Source organism: Rhinoderma darwinii, chromosome 4 (genome assembly GCF_050947455.1).
Source record: "Rhinoderma darwinii isolate aRhiDar2 chromosome 4, aRhiDar2.hap1, whole genome shotgun sequence".
Lineage (NCBI taxonomy): Eukaryota > Metazoa > Chordata > Amphibia > Anura > Rhinodermatidae > Rhinoderma > Rhinoderma darwinii.
Genome location: NC_134690.1, coordinates 389,063,386 through 389,088,970, shown reverse-complemented (window position 1 = coordinate 389,088,970; position 25,585 = coordinate 389,063,386). Strand labels below are relative to the sequence as shown.

At 44.6% G+C, this 25,585-nt stretch overlaps 1 protein-coding gene across 2 annotated transcripts in view; it reads right to left on the bottom strand.

The window, feature by feature from the left end:
- The window catches only part of FLVCR1 (FLVCR choline and heme transporter 1), a 32,207-nt gene extending 12,998 nt beyond the window's left edge, over positions 1-19,209 (bottom strand). For both annotated transcript variants that reach the window (XM_075863314.1, XM_075863315.1), the window contains exons 1-7: positions 18,293-19,209; positions 14,033-14,174; positions 5,513-5,653; positions 4,646-4,713; positions 3,359-3,462; positions 3,125-3,235; positions 821-926 (exon numbers count right to left, since the gene is read on the bottom strand). In XM_075863314.1, the coding sequence (XP_075719429.1) occupies positions 821-926; positions 3,125-3,235; positions 3,359-3,462; positions 4,646-4,713; positions 5,513-5,653; positions 14,033-14,174; positions 18,293-18,922 (1,302 nt within the window). In that variant the 5' untranslated portion in view covers positions 18,923-19,209. The remainder of the gene's footprint in view (positions 1-820; positions 927-3,124; positions 3,236-3,358; positions 3,463-4,645; positions 4,714-5,512; positions 5,654-14,032; positions 14,175-18,292) is intronic.
- Positions 19,210-25,585: the final 6,376 nt, after the last annotated feature.

The window sequence follows — 25,585 nt, the reverse complement described above, 5'->3', positions numbered from 1 at the left end:
TCTATTCCGGACATATAAAAAGGTTTTGAAATTCTGCCACTTGCCACTTAGGAATCTGTCAGCACTTTGTTGACAGACACACCCCTAACAGCTTGAATCCTATAACATTCAGCACTCTGATTTTAGGTCCTGCAACCCAAGAACGAACTGTATCTGAGAAGAATCTTACACGCAGCTCTGGATGTAAATAGAGAAGACTCTAGACACTACAGAATATATAAAGCACAGGATTTGCTCAACACTACATTTCTGTACACAACAGACGGCACGTAGACATCGTATAGAAGAATCGTCTGACAAGGTCACATCCAAGGGAGGTTCAAACACACCATTCATTTCAGGCAGATTTGTAAGCGATGGATGAATTACAGGCTGCAGGAGGCCTAAACCCTGACCGCAGAACAGAAGTAATAACCATCATCCTAGAATAACCACCCGACACCGCAATCCGGCCCAGAAATAGCAGTCAGACAAGACAAGTTGGTAACCGAATGAATAAGCCACGTTGTGCCACAAACCAAAATGTTCAAGGGGAACAGAATGGGAGAGAAAGGCAAAAGCAAAAACGACAAGGCAGGACCGGTCTAAAGAAGTGACCGGAAGGATCCGGAGATGTTGTGAAGATGCGACCGTCGGGTGCGCTCATCTGTCTCAATATCCACTCCTCTCTCGCCCTCTCCATATCACAAAAGCCCTCTTTCCGTGTGATCTATTTAGGGTATATCGCCACCATAGAAGGGGCCCCCAGACAACCGCTACATAGCACTGACCCCTATGTGAAGTGTATATGTTCTTTATATCCATATCTGTATATATATACCTGGGCTGAAGCATTCAGCAGACCGGACGACGTGCCTTCTGATTCGGGGTACGTGATCTCAACAGCAAATTCAAATCCCAGCGGAAGGTATCCCGTCATAAAGAACCTGATGGGGAGAAACAGAGGGAGCGCCTTTAGATTGTAAGCTGTGATGCATCGTGGAATTGACAATATATAGGAAGGAGGACTATTACAATGATTGGATAGTTCAGAGCAGAGGTCTCCACCCCGTGACTTTCCAGCTGCTGTGAAACTACAACTCCCAGCATGCCCTGGGAACTGCAACTGCATATATAAATACAATCTAGGTAGAATTCCTGCTTTCTACCCCTAATGACAGCCAATACTCTTTTTACGGCCGTCAATAAGGAGCTTTATTCTTCAGTATATTGTAGTATGACGGATGAACCGAAGATCTGGTGCCTGGCGGTCTCAGAGAAACGGCAGGAACGATATTTTACCGTTTCTGCCTTCCCGATCGCTAAGAGACTTGTCGTCATGTGACCCTGCTGCTACTACACTGAGCACAGCCCTGACATTTAAAAAAAAAAAAAAAAAAAAAAAAAGGAGTAATAATTAAAAAATAGTAATAAACCCCCATCAGTCATGATTACTTACATACATATACACACATTATTTATATATATATATATATATATATATATATATATATATATATATATATACACACACACACACACACACACATATATATACACACACACACACACACACACACATATATACACACACACACACACATATATACACACACATATACACACACACATATATATACACACACACATATATATACACACACACATATATATATATATATATATACACACACACACAGACACACACACAGACCTATATATACACATACACACACACACAGCATTTTGTTTTAAATTTCTATTCACCCAATAATTCTGGGGAAAAAAAAAAAAAGGCTGCAAAAATTAATTTAAAGGGAACCTGTCACCAGCATTTCACCTATTGAACTCTCCTCACCCCTCGCTGGCCAGTGCTGTCAAAAGTTCATTGCCATTAACCGCTCTCCTAAACTCCTCCTCCGATCGTAAATAATGGTCTGCAAACGTTTCGCGCCTTTTATGGTAATTATCCGGCCGGTTCGTTCCTCTTCTTATGCCCGCCCACCGCCGAAAACTGGCCAGCCCCGAACGGCGAAAACTCGTCTGAGCTACTGCCCGTCATGTATGGTCCGACACCCTTCCCTGCTTCGTCTGGGCCTCAAATCTAGTTACTGTGCATGCGCCGCTATGGTGTCCCGCTGTGTGCACCCCCCAGTACAGGACATTGATGCGCAAGCGCGGGATTTCGTGTGTGCTGGAGGGAGGAGAGGAGCGGACAATCAAAAGTAACAAGGTTACCTCGGAAAGGCTTCAGGAATAAAGATATGACTTTCCCACTGAAGATATGACTTATGCTCATTAGCTTACGGCACAGGAACACTAAAAGGTACAGAGCCGATATAGAAGATAATTATAGGTTACATAAAAAAAAAAAAAAATCACCCACTACCACCAGGTATTGCTGGTTTAATAGGGGAAATGCTGGTGACCGGTTCCTTTTAATAACCTGAAAACATAAAACATTATAGCATTGACCCCTTCAAATTGCAAAAAAATTTCTGACCATTAAAGCCCAAATAATGCAGGTATTAAAAAGGTTAAATCATATGTGAGCCTTTGAGCCACATTTTCCATATAGCATTAAGCAAATGTATACTCGAATTACAGCCCGGAGCTGCATTCACAATTCTGCAGGCTTCAGAGCTGAAATCTCCTAATATTCCTTTCTAGCTCAATGTCTGCACAAAGCTTGCACTGGCGATTTGCATTCTGCAAGTATCATTACACCAGGCACTGTACAGTCATCTGATGAAGGAGAAACGAACTGTCCCCCAGCATTATAAGAGCTCAGCCTCTGGTTGTGTTGGACGACAAACTTGTCGACGGTTTCCAACAACCACCAGCAAAATTGTGAATACAGCTCTGGAGTGTAATACAGGCTGTCTGTAACTCCGGATCCGAACAAAAAAAAAAAATAAAAATAATTATATATATATATTTACAAAGTGACTCAACCTTTGCCTGAAGCTTTCATCTATAAAATGCAAAACTTTAAAGGACTTTGATATTGATGGCCTGAGGTGCCGGGGGTATCACAGCCTATATGACCTGCTCTGCTTTCATTAGCGTTTTACCTGGATGTATCCTGTATCCTCATGACTAACTCATTACCAATGTTTAATCAAGGATAAAAACAGTGTCTTACCCAAGAGCTCCTCCTGTCAAAAATACAATAATGATGTTCTCGAGATTCAAGGTGAAGGTAAAGATCAACATCCCGACGAATGATAAGATGTAGACGATCAGCGTGGTCTGCCTGGGAGGAGTCAACAGCTGGCATTAATGGCGGTGGTAAAACGGACGGGCACACTACCCCGACAAGAAGTGTACAGAACGATTCACAGTAGTATATCTGACACAGGTTTGGGGGTTTACCTACTTGTATGTTTTGGTATAGTCCAGCCACACGCCACAAATAACTGAACCGATCATACCAGCTATAACCAGGGTGAGCCCAATCCTGCCGGCGTTTACTTCTTCCCCCTGTCAGAAAAAGGGCAGATTAGAGATGATAATTTATTACTCTTTCATTTAGGCTGTTTACACATTGCAGATAGAGACAGCAGTTTTGCCAAAGTTCACAGCAGAAAACGTGATATGACTACAACGTGTGAACACAGCCTTACTGCTAACATATTTCACCGTTTCTAAAACTCTCGTATGCTCTGGGGCCAAATTCAGTGTTTCTTATATCTTTGTGGGAGGGAAAGCAAAATGTGCGACTCATGTAGACTCCATGCAAACATTGCCATGGCCAGATCGGAGCCCATTACCCGTATATAATACGTAACACTCCTGGAATGAGCCGGTGAGAGTGCGTGTCTTACATATAGAGGGTCGCTCCGGGGGGGTCAAATGTCATTACGCCGGTTCCGACGCCAGTCACGTGATAACGTTAGCCCCACCTCTTCAGTGGTAGTCCGTGCTAACGACCACCTGCCAAGTGCCGCGATACCTCCTAAACACATCACCAGCGGTCAGTGCGTCATCGAAATCCATCCCCCTGCTTACAGCCGTTCTCCTCTGCAGGTTTCCTGCACAGGGAATTGAAGTATCTCGCTGCCGCTGGCACATGAGGGGTAGAGGGAGGCTTTTGGACTGGGTGTGACTTACAAAACCCGCCCATTTCATTGGCCTCGTAAAGAAGAACGGACTTACAGGACCGCGTGACTTGCGGTGAAACCGACGGACCAGCGCATCTCACCGCAGGTGCATCTATCTATATGCAAGTAACGCTAAATTACGTATTAAAAAGGAAGCCTAAAAAAGGCTTAGATGCCAGATCAGAACTATAGATCATATCAAAATAGTAATATATGATAAGAAACCCTGAAATAATGGTAACAAACATGAAGCAGAGGATCTCTGCACAGACCTGGGCACTCCTGACTGGCACTCACTGGAGCCGCCGCCTATACACATACGGAAGCAATAGTGAGGTTGGCGCATGTGCAGTGTGCCCTCCGCATCAGATCAGGAGGAGGTTCTCCAGGATGAAGATCTGAAATACAGCGATACCGGAAACTTCCAATATTACTATAGCAGCAGACCAGAATCGCTGTACCAGACAGGAGATATTAGGAGGTGATGCTCTATGTACCAATGTTTCCATGCAGCCTCCCATTATTCCACCTATAGGCCTTGTATACATTTACATGACACTGACCTCGTAGTGAACCGTGATCATTTGATTTAGCAGCGTGGACACAGAATAGAAGGAGCCGGTCATAATCCCTGCAATGAGAATGAACAATATCTGATCAGCTGGAATAAATATTATGCCACTATATGCCAAGGCGACAGAAGAGGTTCCTGCCAACGGAGCCGTGACGCTGCAAATACCAAGAAAGTGATTCATCAGTGCGAATCAAAACCCTCACCCAACACTTCCGGGGAAAGGTTGACAAATTGTGAAGGGGGATTAGATCATGTACAGACCTGCGTTTCTGGCTGATTCTAGTGATGAATACGAGGATACATTGCACAATGTAAAGATTATACAGATGAACGTCCTAATATATATTACATTTTAATTCACAGTTTTCAAGATCTCCGTTTGCTGTGAGTAAATAGGAACATTCTCGTCTACATCCAGCGGGTAAAAATGGATCCCGATCACGCGCTGCTCTCACCGGTGCATGGCTTGTTACAGTGTATGACAACGCTTTCTTATAATGGGTTCTGCCCCAGTGTCCGTTATGTTTAAATGAAGGTTTTGTTTTACGGACAGCAAGCAGAGATCTTGAAAACGGTGAGGAACTGAAATACAAAGTATATTAGAAAATTGCAGAACTTTTTACTGTACAAACGCTTACATTTATTTACATACAATCGGAAAACCTCTTTAAAATGGCAGAAATCGAATGGTATATCATCCTCCGATATGCCAGGGTCATCCCAAGATTCACAACCCCCACCAATAGTACTCTATAGCGCAACAATCTCCAACCTGTGGCTCTCTAGTTGTCGAGAACTAAAACGCCCAGCATGCCCTGAGAGCGGCAGAATGTGACAAGCGCAGACTCCGTCTTACCATAACTGATCAGCAGCAGCACAAAGGGGACGTTCTTGAAGAGATTGATTATGGATTGCTTGTAGGAGTATTGGTCAGGAGAACAGCCCTGCAGGACAGCCTGAGACTGACTCGGAGGGATCTTCGGCTTCTCTTTAAAGACTGAAATATAAATGGAAAAATTGGTATCAGTAAATTCACAATGCAATATAACAACCTCGACGGAGCCAACGTCAATTCTATTTATATATGACAGACTTTCTCCATGAGCAACAAAGAATTGATGTATCAAGGGGGTTCAAACTGCCTAATTTATTATCTAATATTGCACCCCCCCCCCATACTGTTTACCCACTTGCTCTTTATCACTAGGGCATCTATATATACATATAATGTGTGGCCTATAAGCTGTAGTAAATATCTGACAGCAGAGTGGAGATAAACTGCTGTCGGTTTCCAAGGACAACCAGCGGAATCTGTAAACCAGGTCTGTATATGATACAGTGTTACAAATGACAGTAAAGCAACGTAATTGCAAAGTTTCTCGACCTTGTATATAGATTTAAACAGTGAAATATTGGAGAACCTGGCACTAGGCCAGATTCCCTTTAGATTAGGGTAACTGTCCCTATCAATACTGAACTAGCTGCTCCTAATAGGTGCCAATCAGGGGGGGGGGGCAGCGTTAAGCTGGTCATACGCTTTCGATGTTAGATTGTTCAGCCGACAGCTATTCCGCCTGACTCTCACATATACATGCGTGCTCAGCCAAGCGGTCATGTTTTTTTAACAGGGAGAATGCTGCCGCCATGCTCCTCCGGCCGCGGCTGATCTACTAAAGAACAAAAGGATCGGGCATGTTAAAATTCAACATGCCCGACCTTTCTCTTACCCTAAGGGGAAAGTTAGGACGACACCATACACATTAGATGCTCGGCCAGTCCTGCTGAAATGAGCAGGTCCGGCTGACCTACATCTATTTTGTCTGACCAGATTAAGGGTCCCCGACGTGGCTGTGTAAACGAGTACCGATCAACAAGACAGCTCGTCGATGGGTGCTTGTTTGCTCCTTTTACAGGGAGCCACGTATGGGGGCTGAGCACTCGTTACTACGATCGCTCGTCCCTATACATTTCCATCGTGTCGGCAGCACGTCTGTGTTTACACGGGGAGATGCGCTGCCGCCGACCATAATATTTTAGGCTGAATAAACCATACAAGCGGCAGATGAAAAGCGTTTACACAGGGCAATGATTGGGAACGCTCGTTTGCCCGATAACTTGTCCACGTAAAAGGGTCCTTCCCAGTCTCAAGAGTTAAAAGGCTCCAGTCATGTGACCTATCAGTTTTGCAGTTTGTAGAGCTTTTGATTGCGGAGGCTTTAGGGAGGGCAATTGCACCCTCTAGTTTTGGCATCATTATAGCATCTTCATGACAATAAGGCCTGGATCACACACGGTTTTGATGCAGTTTTTGTCTCCATATTTTGAGCCAAACACAGGAGTGGACACGAAACCAAGGAGGTGCATCAGTATTGTCTTTATACCTTGCCTTCCTTTTGGATCCACTTCTGGCTTTGGCTCAAAAAAAAAAAAAACTGATCCAAAAACTGCATGCGTGACACCATCCTGCGACGTTACGATTCATGCTTCGTCGTTTCAGACTTTATGCCTGTTTTGTTGGGCCTACGTGCCCATTTTCTTCTGTATTTTCGATGTCCTTTTGGATTTAATTTAAAAAAAAACTGATTTGAGGAAAAACAAAAAACTGCACGTGTGATCCGGACCTAAACGTAAGGTGGTAACCGATTCCCCATTATCGCACAAGGAAAAATATCCGAGACGTCACAACTTTTCACAGGGCCATTAGAGAGCAGGATTTCACAACCATTGTCCTGCTGACTGGGAACCGATCCACAATCCAGGAGTTTACAAAATCATTTACGGATCCGGGCGAAGTAAAACTTCATAAAACCTCGTCTCAGCTGCAAGGCGTTCCTGCGAATCTTACGCAATAACAGTCTCAATGCATTGAATATGGGGTATAAAATGGGAGTATAAGGCGGATATTGCTGACAGGGAATGGAGATTACCTGGAAAAACATAAAATGTATCAATGACAAAACAGACTATAATCTAAAAAACAAAAGCAAAAAAAAAAAAACTATCCCAGATTAGAAATAATCTACAATGAAGAAATCGAAAGACTGCAATGCCCAGATATAAAATACTGACTCATCCCCGATGTCCCTAGACTTTATATATCTGCGTAATATATACTGGTGATGTATGGATCAAATATTAATGATGTCCTCCCCTTATAATTCATCAGTTACTATTCAGATCTAGGGAGCGGTGGATACATGGCGATTACCCAGATGTAATAATCCCAGATAATGACAGATTAACCCAAATACGCTGGATTATACAAACCTGTGTCTCCCTCGTCCGTGTATTCTCCATCCAAAAGAACGTCAGGAAGACATTTTTAGGAAGGTGAAAGTCCAATGTGTTCTCTCCATATAAATACACCGGGACCCATTTATCAAAACGGACGGAAAAAGTGGCCTTGTTGCCCATAGCAACCAATCATGAGCAGCGAAGCAATACTACAGCGTGAGGACTCCAAACAGCTCCCCATAGCTCAGCTTCCTGCCAGTATGACATAGGAGGGATTTGAAGGATTTGAGATATTACCGTGAAACGTGGTTAAAGTGTAACTGTAAAACGAAGATCTTAAAGGGTAACTAAACTTCTAAAAAAAAAAAAAAAAAAGTTTGACGTGTCACAGTGACAGGACAGAAGTTTTGATTGGTGAGGGTCTGAGCACTGAGACCCCCACAGATAGCTAAAACAGAAGCAGAAGCGCTCGGGTGAGCAATGTGCTAATTAGTTTCGGGGTCAATAGATAGTCTGTGAGCCCGCGCACCGCTCGCTTTGCTTTTCGAGGAAAGCCGATCATGAACGAAGCGGCAAAGCACTCAGTGCTCGGACCCCCACCGATCAAAACTTCTGACAGGTCACGATCGCCTGTCGTCAGATTTTTTAAAAGTCTAGTTAAATGTAAAGATAATCTTAATGTCAATATCCATCATCCTCCGGCATTGCTGCTGCAGCAAGAGCAACCGGCCCGTTCCTTCAGGGTGTCCAATACAAACAGCCATGATCGATGGGCCACGACGGGAAGAGATGTGGCTACTTCTCAGTGCTGCATCATACCCATGTCACTACAAAGCCTCACATCACCCCCATACATCCCCCTCCCCCAACTATACAACGTGCACCATCTGCAGCGTAGTTTTATAATGATGCATAAATTGCGCTTTAAAAGGGTTTCTCCGCTTCGTATAATCCCCATTTGTTAGAAGAATCACTTGACAATAAGCTGATCACAAAGCGCCCCCCTGCTGGTACCCCCAGTGATCAATTGTAATCTGTGCGAAAACCAGGTAGTAAGTGTAAAATTTCTCTGCAGCGCCACCACGGGGGAAATTCAGCATTACACAGTGTCCATTCAAATCAATGGTGGACAGGACAGGTCCTCCGGAGCGAGAGACGCTCTTTGTAACCACTCTGTGGCCAAGAAAAGCGAATTCTGAACAGAAGACCCCCCCTCTATTAACACTGAATTCCCTAACAGGGTGTATGAAAATGTTTTTGTTTTGTTTTTTAAAACTGGACAACCCCTTTAAAAGTTTCATCTCTTACCACGGATGGTTTTAGACGAGTCCTGGAAATTTCCATCCCTTAATAAGAACACATTCCTTGATACAGACCCTGGGAAACTTATGTGCTGAGTGATACGACAGCATGTCCTGTATACATACTGTGCCCTACTGCAGCAATATAGCCGAGGTCCTGTGTACAGGCGTCACATCAGGTCATATACAGCAGATAATATAATACACAGAGCTGGTGAATAGTGGCTTCATGTGACGTGACCTGCAATACACAAGGCCACGTCATGTAGAGCGCTGTTTACATTGGGTCTATTACAAACAGAACTCCAGGCCAAGGTCATGTAGCGGAGGAAATTGCTTAACAGCGGCTGCATGACACTTCAGTACTGTCACCCGGCACATCTGATTTTGGATTATTGCCATCTGCCGCCTACAGATAAATATGCGGTTAACACCTTTCACGTGGGCTGAACCTGACACCACCTCAGGGACAGACCATACCTGAGAACAGGGGGTGACCGTTATCTGTACATAAATACACAAGTAGATTCACAGCCACATGTGATAGAGTCTCCGATGATAATTTAAAGAGTATCAGTACTTAAAGGGAACCTGTCACCAGAATTTCACCTATTGAGCTTTACATATCTCTCACTGGCCGCTGCTATCAAAAGTTCATTGCCATTATCCTCTCTCCTAAACTCCTCCTCAGACTGTAAATAACGGCCTGCAAACATTTTGCACCTTTTATCGTAATAATCCGGTGTCCCGTTGTGCGCACACCCCAGAAGAGGACATCAATGCACAGGCGCAGTATTTTGTGTGCTGGGTAAAGGCGAGGAGCTGTCCATCAAAAGTAAGGAGGCGGGGGAAACTCAGAAAGATTTGAGGAATGAAGATTTGACTCTTTTCAAATGAAGATATTACTCTTTTCTGCTCATTGGCATACAGTGCGGGAACACTAAAAATCTGAATACTAAAGCTACAGAGCCGACTAAGAAGACAATTATAGGTTATATAGAAATGATTTTTCACCCCCTACCACTCGGTAGTGCTGGTTTAATAGGTCAAATGCTGGTGACCGGTTCCCTTTAAAACTTTTCATATGTCATACAGAAACGGCAGAAGTATTGATCGGCGTGGGTCGGGGTGCGGAGATCGCCACCAATTGCTGAAACTAAGCCGCTACGGACAGAAAACTTCTATGACAGTCCATGTAATTCCAAGTCCTCCAGCCACTCTTTGTAGCAGCTCTCCATATGGAAAGCGGCTTCACAAAAGCAGAAGAAAAAAAAAACTCCTAAAATACCCTTTGAGTTCCAATGTTTCACCATTTTCAATACCTCCGCTTGCTGTCAGCTCCTATATGTCAGGTCACTGCTGCAAATCTTTTTATAAGAGAGCTCTGCTACACGCCCTGCGTCATCTGGACATGATTAGAGCAGGTTTTTCAGCCTCTGGAGGAAGACAAGACTGTTTCCATCACCTGACAGCAAACAGAGATCTTGAAAAGGTTGAAGTATTCATACACAAAGTATATAAGGAAGATTTCGAACTAATTTGCAAAATGAATGAGCTGTATTTACACAAGTCCAGAAAACATGTGACCTCCAGGCTCGGAGACGTGTCGAGTTACCGGTTATCTTCTTTTTTTTCTCTTCCTGGGGTTTTAGTTGCTTGTAGTTTATAATCATTTTTTTCCGGAGACAAAACATCTCAACATGTAGCGATTGCCTGTTGATTTCAATAGGAAAACCGGCGGTTAGTTCCGACGGAGCGTTTTTTCGTGGCAGTTTTTATAAACGGCGCGTTAAGAACAACAAAAAAAAACCTCCATCTAAAAAATGATTGATGCATAAAAAAAAAAACGGCTTGAAAACAGCTCCGTATTTTACAGCAGTTTTTAGTTCAGGTGTGAACATACCCTTGAGTATCGTGGCGTGTTTTACACGCCAAGATACACATCAAAAACTGTTTATTAAGCTTCACATTCAAATCAATGGTAAAGCGCGCGGTTAGTATATACACACGCACAACACATTTTTTTTTCTTTACATGTGCGTATTTTAAAAACGCGTCCTGTAGAAGAAGAAAAATAAATAAAAAAAAGTAGTAAAACGTGCCGAAAACACGCCAAATGTTCCCATAGACAATTGTAGTCCTAATTACGCAACAAAAAACGCGCAGGAAGCGTGCCCAAAACGCCTGTATCTTAAAAAGCACTTTACAAAAACGGTAGCGGATGACACGCTTACACGTGGTATTTTCTTAGCGTTCTGAACATGCCCGAACATACAATGCAGAAAGTAGAAGTGGAAGAAGCTCCACAATATAGACCTTGGACTACAGGACTATAGATCAGGCGACCACAGGAACCCCTATGACCATATCCCACCTCTGTCTTTCCGGGTAGCTCCGATTCCTGATGTCAGAAGTTGGTGAGTTGCCCCAATTAGACCGATCCACTTGGAATGGTTTGCTCCAGTGATCGGATCGGAGCCGTCACCTACACAGTAGCCGTTTTCTTGAATTATTATATATGGAAACAATCCTCAGCAGGTTAAAGGGAACCGGCACGAGTTTTGAGGCCCCTTTACTGGACGGTAATACTATTACAAAGATGCCCCTGTATAATCTGCCCGATGCTAAATAATGCAGAAAATTATTTTATAACATAGCATGAGAGGTAAATTACCGTTTCAGAGCCATCTGGGCGGTGCCGCTATCCTGAAGTGTCACGCAGTCTGGTCTCTTTAAACATCCCTTCCTGGCTTTATTGACATCCCATAGGAGCTGGCTTGTAATGGTATATAATAGTCTGTGGGGTGTCAATAAAGCCAGGAGGGGCACATTTAGGAAACGGACTGTGGGACTCTTCAAGAAAGCAGCACCGCCCAGATGGCTCTTGAGCCATAATTTACATACGCCGCACTAAGTTATTAGTTCATTTTCCACATTATGTCACTTCAGGGAGATCATACAGGGGCATCTTCAGTATAACAGCATGGTGGTGGTGGTTTAACCCCTTGCTGACATTTGACATAAGCTTACCTCATAACTGGGAAGGGGGTGCATGGAACAGGCTGAGCCCGCTCCATACTACACGAGTGTAGACTATGTTACAGCTGACACTTCACTATAACGAACCTGCTCGTATAACCCCTTAGATGCCCGGGTCAACAGCGACATCTAAGCTGTTAAAAACAGGCGGGACCCCCCCCCGATCATGGGCTGCCGATAGTGGTCATGGCAGCTTGGGGGCCTAATAAAGGCCCCTAGATCAGCCATTTTGTTTTTTCCCCATTTTCCCAGTACATTATACCGTGCCATGGAAAACTACAAGTCATCCCGCAAAAAACAAGCCCTTATACGGCTATAGACAGAAAAATTAAGAAAAAAAAAAAAAAAGTTACGGCTTTTGGAAGATGGGGAGGAAAAAGCAAAAATTAAAACTGAAAAATGACTGCGGCAGGAAGGGGTTAAAGGTCTTAAAACACGACCGGTTCCTTTGAAATAATGTAAGGTCAAAACAGGAAGAATGTAATATAATACAACAACCTATAAAACTGCCACACAGTAGAATGGATGGTAAAAACCTGCGCCCTTCGGCACCAACCAAAGGCATAAAATGTGTATAAATGTATAATAAACGAAAGGCCAACACCAAGTACAACCAAGATGCCAGCGTGGGGCGATACCTGCCTAGTAACGTGCGGATATATCCCCTCACCCCCCTATCACTACAGAACGGTACAGATTTGGCACTCCGGCATATTATATGTGCCCTGTATACGATGGTCATATCAGGAAAAAGTTATTATTACACAATTCCGGTTTAGGAAAAGTTCAGTTTTGTTAGAGGATGAAATGTCACCGTCGTGGGATCCCGTCCAGCGTTCTCAGCTTGTTGCTAGTTGCGTCATACAACTTTATTTACCGAGGGAAGGAAAACCTACAGTAAAGCAGATCTTAATGTGGGACAAAGGACACTGGAACGTAATACTAGAATTCCAAAGGTTAGAAGTTACTGAAAGTTCTACCCACTCACGTCGTCCCCTCCAGGAGCCGCTTACTTGGGTTTGTCACGTACGTTTAGCGTGTAGGCCAAGAAAGCTCCCGACGTACTCGCTAAATGTGTTCCCAGGGCTCCAATAGTCTCCTTTAGGCCATTGCCTTCGGCATACCTATAATTTTTATGGGTATGGAACAACGTAGTAGACTCTGCTATTCTGCCCAACGGGGTCCCACAAACGTATACAGCGTATGGAATCAATCACAGGCATCCGTTAAACACACGGGCTTTTCATGACGTATGCATTAAACGGATGTCGTTAGTCTATGGGTGACAGATACCTGTGGATATGCCCAACAGAGGCATCTGTCACTCATAGGCCACTATGGGATCCGTTTACCGTACGCGTCATGAAAAAAGGTCACGAGAGTTCATGATGTATAGATTAAACGTATCCCGTGATAGTCTACAGGTGACGGACGCCACTGTTCGGTATCCGTCACAGCCACCTTTTCCTTTGTTTTTCAATGGGTACTTCAGACCATACAGGCAGAGATCCAATCATGTCTATGTAATGTGACTCTCACTGAGTGAGTGCCAGCGAGAGCTGAGAGAGGAAGGGAGAAGGTGACCGGGTGACAGAAAATGCAGTTGTATGACAATTAAAATGGCTGACAGGTCATTACTTTTAAGACACTGAAGTCAGGAGAAGTCTGGAGCACATACAGCTGAGCTTATAGAAGAAAGACTGCACATAGTTACAGCACATAAGGATTCAGGAGCACGGTCTGATTTTCATTTGTGGCTGGGGTCATGCATTGTAATATGGAGGATGTGCGCTCACACTCACCTGCAACAGTCAGGATGAACAGAAGTGTGGAGACAGCGGCCGTGCCGTAAAACATAATGCTGATGTTATGTGACGTCACCAAATCATCATCCGTCTGTGGAACCAGAACAGGAGGGAGGAGGAACCCGATGGCGGTGCCAAACTGTGGAGCAAATATAAGAGACTATAACCCACTGCTATTATACATCTACCCGTAATACAGATATAATGACTACGGTGACACTATTCATCTCCTTAGAGACTCGGGTGAATTTCCAGGTAGTGACGTAACATCCATAATGATGTCATGTCGCATGACCAAAGCAGCCAATCATGGTACAGCTCTGTGGAGGCAACATTACAGTTCTCAGCCACGATTGGCTACCATGGTCCGCTGATATGAAAGTCATATTTTTGAAAATCACGTCACTACCTAGTGTTCTAAATAGGGGATAATCACCTGCATTTGCATGCCGTGCTCCCATATAAAGTATGGGAGCACGGTCCGTAAATAGAAAAAAATAAAAACAGGACGTGCCCTATCTTTTGCGGAGCCTTTCTACGGCGCAGACACCTTCCCGTAAATATATACGGGAGGGTGTCAGTCGGCCATTGAAATGAATGGGTCCGTAAGTACGGACAAGTCTACGGTCGTGTGCATGGGGCCTTAGGCTGGGTTTTCACGCTGCGGTTTTGGTGCAGTTTTTTACCGCGATTACCAGGGAGTCGTGGCAAAACCGCAGAATTTTCTCACGATTTCTCAGCAATCGCGTCAAAAGACCGCAGCATGAAAACCCAGCCTTATGCTGCATCCTCCATTGTGACACGCTGCGCTAGTACCGATCTTATGGAAAATACTGCGGTCGTAACAAGGGGCTTATGACTTTGGGAAAACGGCACTGAACCGAAAAGAAAGTCAAAAAGTAAGTTTACCACGTGACGATTTACAATGCACTGCTGGTCGCTCTCCAGAATATAAGTCTTATTACAACATCTTCTTGGCACTAGAAATAAAAGGCACTTGGGTGTAAGTGGAGACTCGTTACTCCGGAGAAGGATTGATCTACAGAACATTCCTGAACGTCACGCTGTCCTATATACTCTACAAGTGTTTATACACAGAGACAATTGGCTTCTCTATAGAGACAGTATTAGGACGGTTTCAGACGGCCATATTACGGATGGATACGGTCAATAGCGACGGTCAGTAGTGACCGTGGCATTGTGAGCGCACAGAAAAAAAAGGGGGCTACCTCTGTCCCCCGACCAGCCATCCGCAAAATAACTTCATTTTTTTTTTTTACTTCTCAGCAGATTATATGAAAAAATGGCGAGAGAAAAAAAAAAATGTTGTGCTATCCTATGCGGATGCTCCGGCCGCTTTTACCAGTGATCACAGATAACGACTGGGGGCTCCACCATCGAACCCCCTGCAGTCAGCTTATCTCAGGGAGCGCTACGTTAAGTAAGGTGGTTGTCCTGGTATGAATTGCACAGGCCACGTCCTGCGACCGGCACCTGCTGGATCCCACCCACGTCGTGGCACCTCAGACATAACGTGGTGTGAAGCAAGAAAACACTGGATGTATTGGCACACGTGCGGCTCTGCTTCACTGGCTCCACCATTATAATAGAGATCGGGAAATTGAAGCCGGCTCCGCCATCTGCTCAGTGCCACATTCTCATGACTAATGTGTTATAGACGAGCTCCTCTCTGTGTTATAAACTCCATATAATACACAGCAGGGTGAGCACAAATCTGTATGAGACATCAGCTGCCTTTTATGTGTTCAGATATAGAAGCCGCATCTAAGGAGTTGTTCAGGATTTAAAAAAACAAAAACAAAAACAAAAAAAAACATGGGCTGCTTTCTTCCAGAAACAGCGCCACACCTGTCCATGGATTATGTCTCGTATTGCAGCTCAGATCCATTTAGGTGAATAGAGCTGAGCTGCAATACCGAAAAAGACCAGTGGACAGGTGTGGCGCTGTTTTTGGAAGAAAGCAGCCATGGAGGATCTGGGGGTTCAGGACCCTCATTCTTGTGATCAGTGGGAGTTCCAGCGATCAAACAATTGTCACGCTCTCGGGGAAAAAAAAAAAAAAAGCGGCATGCTCTTTCTTCCATTAGGGTATGTTCACACAGTTTTTTTTTTCAGGAAGAAAAATCTGCATCAAAATTCCTTCCGGAGTTTTGAGGCAGACTTTGACCTGCCTGAACAGCCAAAAAAACGCAGCGAAAACCAGTCTGACACCCATTGTTGTCAATGGGAGGTCAGAGCTGAAAACACGGGAAGAGAGAACATAATGGTTTTTTTTTTCCCCACAAGTTTTTTTCCGCTCTCTGGGAAAAAAAAACACCTCTCATTGAAATCAACGGGAGACGGTTTTGACGCCGTTTCCACGTCAAAAAACTGCGTGAACTAGACCTTAGGCTTCCTTCACAGACTTTTTTCCAGCGTTTTTAAAAAGACTCGTATAAGACGCCGTGAATTTCAAGCGTTTTTCTACTAGTGTTTTTGGTGTCGTTTTTAGGTTTCAATAATTTTTATTGAAGGTTTACAAGAAAAAGGTAAACTGTACATCAAACAATGCAAATAACGGTCGGGGGCATTCCCCGAAAATCGAATCATGACAAAAATATATTCCAAGAATTGCTACATATCGTAAAGAGAAGGGAGGGAGAGAAAGAGGGAAAATAGGGGGGAAAGACAGGAAAATGAGGGTCACGTGTTCTCTAGGCAAAATGAACCTAAGAGATCGTCCTGAGGTATCGGAGCCACGGCTGCCATACTTGGAGGAAGAGTTCCTCCTTATCTGAGACCACACAGTGTAAGGGTATGTGCACACACACTAATTACGTCCGTAATTGACGGACGTATTTCGGCCGAAAGTCCCGGACCGAACTCAGTGCAGGGAGCCGGGCTCCTAGCATCATAGTTATGTACGACGCTAGGAGTCCCTGCCTCTCTGCAGGACAACTGTCCCGTACTGTAATCATGTTTTCAGTACAGGACAGTAGTTCCACAGAGAGGCAGGGACTCCTTGCGTCGTACATATGTATGATGCTAGGAGCCCGGCTCCCTGCACTCAGTTAGGTCCACTACTTGCGGCCGAAATACGTCCGTCAATTACGGACGTAATTAGTGTGTGCACATACCCTAACCGGCCATTCACCAGAATCCAATTCAGTTTAGTCTTAACCAGATGAAGAGAAATCCCAGGACTTTTCCGGGATGGAGCGATCGCTATTTTGGCTGCCAGGAAAATAAATTATAGGCCTTAGATAATCCAGGGACGGTCTCATGAAGGAACGCCTGTGTCGGGGACAGTTTCAAATTAATCTGAGTTCTAGAATATAACGTATTAAAGATTCCTCGCCAAAACCGTCGTACCCTCGGGCAACCATATATGTAGAGGGACTCCCACACATCCAGAGTGTCTGAAGCAAGAAGATGGGGTAGAGGGGAACATCGTGGCCAGTCTGGAGGGAACTAAATACCATCGTAAGAATACTTTATAATTGGCTTCGACCAGCGAAGCGTTAATAGAAATTTTCGCAGTACGTTCCGCCATATCTTGCCAGTCCCTAATAGTAAAGGTTGTGTGTAAGTCCCTCTCCCACATAGACATAGGACAGCTTGTCCGACGGAGAAACCAAAAGTGAGTAAATATTAGATGAGAGATGATGACCGCTTGCAATGGCAGGCCAAGCCTGTAAAAATAAGACCTCATCTCTGCCATGTTACCCTCGCACCCACATCACAGGGGGAGACAATCTAAATGGGGGTGTCACATCTGAACAAAAATCCTTAAAGGGGTATTCCACTAAAACTCTTATGACGTGATCTGTGGGGTCAGGTGAGGGGATCCTGATCTATTCCTTTGGGCGGACCCCCTTCTACATGGATGAGGGTCTTATGCAGTTTCTCTCCATTATAATGCGTGAGCGCTCACATATGGAGTTCTCTAACTTCCATGAAGAGTCGCCGGACACCAGACCCCCTCCACAGATATATAGGACCCCCATCATTGTAGTAGCGATCAGACCCCCTGCTATAAGTCAGGAATGGGTTTAGTGGTGGTCTCTGTATAATGCAGGCTGCAGATGGTTGCACCCTGCCAGGCAGACACTCAGCATGCCCCATTGTGCTGTGCCATGTGGCATTAGTACAGCTCAGGATCCAGCCTCCACCTGACTGGTAACACACAGGGCAGCCAGCCGGGCATTGCATGGTGCCCACATATTCCGTATACACGTGTATTAGTATGGCGGGTACCTGGTTGCCTAGTACGGCTGTGGCACAGGCAGTGGACACCTCCTTGGGCCCGAACCAGACAGATGCCACCTGGGAGGGCAGCCCGAGGATGAAGACCTGGGCCACCGAGCACACGACCTGGGCGAACATGGTGACCGGGAAGAGGTCGGGCCGGGCGCTGGCACACTTGATCCACGCTCCGAGGCAGTTGAGTCCGGATCCCAGCAGCGCGGTGAGCCGCAGCCCCCGGGTGTCCAGCAGCCAGGTGGCAGGGAAGATGAGGGGGATGTAGGCCAGCATGTAGACCATGGACAGCCAGTCAATGCAGGGGTTGGAGACGCGGTAGAAGCGGGTGAAGATGCTGGCCAGGATGCTGTACTGGATCCACTGGAAGGCGTTCACCAGAGAGTACAGCGAGAACACGGCCAGCACAGCAAAGCGCCGCTTAAACAGCCGAGTCTCCAGCGCCGTCACTTCCCCGCTGCCGGGGAGCATGGCTTGTCTCTCCTCCTGGACCGCCAGCTCCGTGCTGGGGCTCACACACACCGTCACTACATCGCCGTTACTGCTGGGACTAGCCAGTCCGTCCCCGCCGACCTCCTTACCCAGGGTGAGCCCATTGTGGCGATGGTTGAGCTCCGTGGACACCATGGTACCGGCAATAGGGAGGACTGGCGGGGACACAGCGCATCACTCGGCCCGGCCGGCGTGTACTGTGATAAGGATTCCGCTGACAGCACGAGTCATCCCCACATGAATGAGCCGGCATAGACCGACCAATCAGCAAGACTCATGTCACCGATTTGGCCAATCAGATATTGACTTCTAGATGTTGTGACTACGCCCACCCATCCGCCGTGACAGAGAATGGGAGCACGACAGCTGATGGAGGAAGAATAGGGTATAGATGGGCATGTCACGTGTCCCCTCCGGCTTTAGATTTGTGTGGACAAAACGTGGTTACTTGTAGCAACCGCCAATCAAATTACTGCTTTCATTTCTAACGGTACCAAAGAGAAATGTCAGCTTGGATGTGGTTGGCTGTTGCAAAATCTTCAGCATGTTTATGCAAATTAATAAAATATAAAAACCAATCAGGAGACTGCTTTCATTTTCATATAATTATTTACAAAAATGGCAGCAGGGATTTGATTGGTTGCTATTAGCAACCCCATTTTTCAGCCTTACTACATTTTTCGTTAAGTTAATTATTTATTTTACCATGTTTCCATACAAAATCTAGCAATTCCAGTCACGTTTATTATTTCTCAGCATGGTTTCGCCCAATTTCTTATTCAGTTGTACCGATTTTGGCGGTTTAGTACCCAATTTCTTCTATCTATACATGTGATACCACTTTGTACAATTTCCTTCATTTCGGCTAAATTGATTGGCTGAATTGAAGAAAATCCCGCAAAGCAGCCACGCCTTACAGGTACTGACCTTCCTGGTCCAATGATTGACAGGGCAGCTGACATTGGCTGGTTTAGTGACATCACAGATGCTGATTATGATGTCATTTGCCTGTTTAGTGTTTTTAAAGAGTCGATCCAGTCATTATGGGCTCACCGTGGGGTATACTAAAGCTAAAAAATAAAATAATATTCGCCTCTCCTCTGTTCACCCACTCTGGCTCCCAGCTGCATAATGGAGTGAGTGGGCAGACTCACCCCAAACCAGGAGTGCACAACCTTTTCTGGCCCGAGGGCCACATTGTCAAAATATACCACTCCGAAGGGCCATAATAAAACTTAAAGGGGTATTCCCATATGAGTAATTTGTGACATATCGACAGTATCTGCCGGGGGGACCAGAAAAGAGAAGGCCAGATGGCCGGACATGCATAAAGCTATCTCCATTGTAGATACGCTGAACTTACACATCCCCACAGGTTACCCTGTAACCGTGCCATAGACACAGCACCTCCAATAACGGTGCCATCAGTATGAGACGGCTGACAAAATAAATCAGGACACAGACAAGCATGCCCGTCTTGATGGCTGGAGGCTGCACAGAATGGCATCACAGGCCGCATGTGCCCCCAGGCAACAGGTTGTGCGCCCTGCCCTAGACTCTTATGGCTCATATAGAACTGCTGAGAGAAAATGTAAGAACAAGATTGTGAATTTTTCTCATTACACAGTCTGACGTCTCTAACTTTGCTTGTCCTTACACGTGGTTAGATTCCTTCTCTGAAATAACGATAAATCAATGTGAGACGACCGGACAAGCTCAATGTGGGGGGTTTCCATGCAACCAAATTAAAAGAAATTTATAATAAAATTATCTGTACATGCTGTGCTGTGAATACTGGAAGTTACAGGTCCAAATGAGTCTGCTTTATTGAGACATTATCAGGACATTTCCTTTTTCTGATTTTTGTCGGGTGAAGTGTTGTCATGGAGACGTTGCGTGGCTTTGAATCACCATCCGCATCAATATCTACATCCTGCCTGACTTGTATGAGTGGCAAATTTGTGAACATTGATAAACTGTATACATAGTTGCCTACGGTCCAAAATTTGCCAGGACTGACCCTATTTTTAAATTGTAATCCCTCCAAATATTTGTCCCTCGATTTGGCAAGGGAAAGGGCATGCCCCCACCCAACTACACAGAATTTTTTTTTAAATCAGCTGATATTTATTGGATTAATTAAATAGATATCAGCATTGTGAGAAACTAGACATGGACCGCACAATCCACAGTATATACGTTGATCTGAGCCGCTAGGCATAATTTAGAAACATGAACATGAGGTTCTTTGTAAACATTTTGATCAAACTGCATAAGTGTTCCTGCTCTTGCTTGTGCTCTCAGTTGGCCACTGGGGGCGCATGGCAAGGTGAGCTCATTCCATCTGTTCACATGTTGTGGTGCTGTATGGTGGTGTCTGTTGCTGTAGTGCTGCACTTGTGGGGGGACGTGGCCCAGAGCCAAGGAGGCTTGGCACGGTCTGAAGCCATGGGTGCTTTTGGGCCGCTGGGTTGCTCCCTCTGCAGGAGCGGTGCTGCGGTGGTGGTAGCCGCCATGCGGTGCTGCAACCGCTAGAGTAGGGACCCACTTTAAAGAGGTCGCCGTGAAGTGGCAGGTGGGCTTATACAGTTTGATCAAAATCTTTACAAAGAACCTCATGTTCATGTTTCTAAATTATGCCTAGCGGCTCAGATCAACGTATATACTGTGGATTGTGCGGTCCATGTCTAGTTTCTCACAATGTTAATTAAATAGATAACAGCCAATATTAGTCGCCTGAGCGTTTTCCTGGCTCCTCTTCAGCAGCTTTGCCTCGGCTCCGGCTCCACACTTCCTGATGCTGGCGGTACATATCTTTGATCCCAGTCCCCTGATGAATCTTTAAATGACTATCTGTGGCAATACATTGGAGCGTATTTATATATGTTTTTTTGTGTTTAATGTCCTAAATAATATAAACACTTTAGAAAGAAAAAAAAAAGAAACATTGTTAATAGCTCACACAGGGCGGATTATCTGCGTGAAAGTATACAGCGTATCCGGGCCAGAACCTGCAGGGAATTCTGTCCGAAAAACTGCACAAAATTGGTAAACAAAAGGCAATACTTACCCTCTAGGCGTTGCCATAGCGACACGTCCCTCTGTTCTTCGTGCAGTCCGGCCTCCTGTGCTGATGCTGGAGCCCAAGTGACCGCTACAGCCTGAGAGCAGTCACATGGGATGAAACGTTATCCCAGGAGGCCAAACTGAACTGAGAACAGAGGGATATGTCGCTATGACAACGCCTGGGGGTAAGTATTGGCTTTTTTATTCATTTTAAACCCCCAAAAAAAGGTTAATTTTTTTCTGATTTGCAATTTTTGTGACGTAATTGCAACTTTTCCACTCCAAAATTCGACCTCCCCATCTAATTGAATGGGTCAAACCCACAACAAAAGTCCAACGATTCCGCAGCATAAATTGACATGCTGCGTATTTAAAAAAGAAAAAAAACGCAGATCAATTTATGAACGTTTTCTCAGCTGAATTTTTCAGGAACATGTGGATGAGATTTGTTAAAATATCATCTACTTTGCTGCAACTGTAAAATGCTGCGAATTTTCCACAATTAAATACATTGAGAAAAATCCACAGCTAATCCGCCCTATGTGCACACGCCCTTAGGGTACGTCCACACGTAGCGTAAACGCTGCAGAACTTCCATCCGGATTCTCTGTGTGGAAATTCACAAGAGAAATTGATATGCTGCAGATTGAGAGTCCGCTCCCCAGAAGCACTTCTTTTCTACGGAAGATACGTGCATACATTTTTCAGTGTTTACGCTATGTGTGGCTGTACCCTTAGACCTTGTTCACACAGTGCAGATTTGCTTCAGATTTTACATGTATTTTTTAAGCCAAGACCAGGAACGGAACCTAAACAGAAGAAATGAATAAGGGAAGGTCTTACGCCTCATGCACATGACCGTTGTGCCACTCGGGACGTTTTTGACGGCATCCGAGTGGCACCCGATAGTCTTCACGGACCCATTCACTTTAGCGGGTGAATCGGGTCTGTGAAAAATTATCAGAGTCTCCGATTCGAGGAAACATAGGACATGTTCTATCTTTCCTCAAATCACTGACGGGACTCGGCCCGCACACGGTCGTGTGCATGAGGCGTTAGTGTCTCACCTCCTGGATCCAATTCTGATTTTTTTTCAGAAAAAAATGTACCCAAAAGGCTTTAGTGTTGGGTCAATTTAGCGGGCTCAATTTTAGGTCCAGTTTGGTTATTTTAATGTGTTCATGTTAGTATCTGACATATATACATATCACATATCATTTTTGGTATTCTAATTTGCCTTTAAAATATTTAGTTTTGGAGGAGGGGGGCAAATTGTCCAGAAAGGAAAAAGTGGTGACAAACTAGATGAATAAAATAGGAAAAATTATAAAAATAAAATAAATAAAATACATAAAAATAGTAAAATAAAATGATAAAATATTGGGATTCTTATCCCCATTTGTTTATTTGATTACTAAAATGACTCCCTTCGTGAAGTCTAGACAACCGAAAAAATGGTAAGAATCCATTTAATTGAGTTCTAAAAGGAGACCCGGTTTCCATGGATAGGCTTATGTTTCACCACCATGGTAACAAGACTCATTGTCCACTGCACTGGGTAACACTAGACAAATTATCTTCAGATCATCTCGGTGACAAGCACACCAGTCCAAATGTCTGAGGAAGCAGAAAAATTGCAGGAAATCTATGAGAAGAGAGAGAGCTGGTGTATGATTGAGAGACACCCCACCCAGTACTGGTGCAGACGGGAGAGGAGACACTTCCCTCAACACTTGCAAAGTCACCTGAATGAGAAGAAGCCACCATCCATGGAGTCTAGGAGCACATGGACCAATATAACCCCAGGGCATAGAGAAAAAAAGCACTTCCCCGATGCCGGTAAGTGGATGTCCAAGCTGGTGCCTACTGATATAGCTTGTGTTAAACATAATGGTGACTCAGGGACCATGGATGCAGGATACATGCACACCCTGCCAGCGCTGGGATGAGCAGTAGACGTAGTAGGTGACTGTCTAGGGCATGGCGGGGTGATGGGTGTGGGGCATAATTTCTGGATTAAAAAAAACCCCACTGCTCTGCCTTTGTGATTCTTTGTACAACCAACTGATGTTGTGTCCGGACTGTTAATAATGCGGTGGGAACCAGGGACCAATGAAGGAACCATGCCTGTCACACAGGAATAGACTGGCCTCCACTGTAGCCAGTCAATGCTTCCCTGCAGAGGTCAGGCATATTGAGTGGAGCGAGAATCGGGCGGCGGTACATACAGTATATATAATATATGAGAGGTGAAGGATGTGGCCAAGAGAAGAGCAGCAGGAGCCAGCGGACTCTACTACAGATGCGCCCTGCATGTAAAACTGCACATGCACGGAGAGAAATGGTGAGCGTATATTATAAAGAAGAGCGCTACCTACTTCTGTACCTGCATCGGCACAAATTGCAGATGGTTGTTGTGCCAAAAAAAAACAACAAAAATCAAACAAACACCAGAACTGCTGTTTTTTGGTCACCTTACCTTCACAAAAAAGTATTAAAAAATGATCAAAAAGTCGTATGTTCCCAAAATGGCAATAAAAATTACAGCTCGACCCCTCACACAGCTCGATCAACAAAAAATGATGGGTCTCAGAATATGGCAACGCTTTTTTTAACAATTTTTTTTCATTTTGTAAAAGTAGTAAAAGATAAAAAGAAAACACAATACACAATATAAATTTGGTATCACCGGAATCATATTGACCCGCAGAATAAATTTAACATGTCAATTTTTCCGCTCAGTGAATGCCGTAAAAACGAAACCTAAAGTAACAGGAAATGCTGGTTTTTTTACATTCTACCCTACAAAAAGTTTTCAAGTGCATTACATTGTATATTAAATGGTGCCATTAAAAACTACAACTCATCCAAGAAAAAAACCCTCACATGTTGATGGAAAAATAAAGTTTTGGCTTATGGAAGGCGAGGAGGAAAAAACAAAAAGAAATGAAAAACGGTGGCGGAAAGGGGTTAAATGAGGGACGTAGCTTTCGGTGGTGCAGAGGTAGCAATAACATCAGGGTTTGATGCCTGAGGGGGCTCATATGTCCCTTGGCCACATAAGAAGACGCCAGTATTATAAATGGCTTATGTGTGGGTCCCGGTTACAGGTTTTTCCATTTCCATTTCCATATAACAAAAGAATAAAATAAAGTATTTTTTTATTCATTCAAGATGTTGACATTTCTATTTAGCGGTTTATTCGTTATTTTAGCATTAAAAGGACTAAGGAACTGTTCACACCAGTGCTGTCGTTTCCGCTGTTCTGCTCCATCAAAGGAGCAGAACAACGAAAATACCGGAAGCACCGGTTCCATTGTATGACAGACACCATCAGCGCCCGACGGAACCAATTGATTTTAATGGTTCCTGGGTTTCTGCCAGGGTGTCCATGGTCTTACTGGTAACAGTAGCACAGCATGCTGCGCCATTGTTTCTGATATTTTCGGCTGGACCTGACAGAGGCCCCGTACGAAGCATCCCACGCAGATGTGAACAGGCCTTTAGATGCAGTACTAGACAACACCACATAGTCGAAAGCGGCACTGTGCTGTGTATTCTAGTAAAGAGGACACAGCTCTCCTGGGGGTTGGACACTCACATATCGGCCCAAATTACATATCAATGGCCTATCATAAGGATAGATAATGTTATAGCCCATATCACAATTCCACCTCCCTTCACTTATGAGGGTCTTACAAGGTTACATGGAGATACAGAAGATGCCTCCTC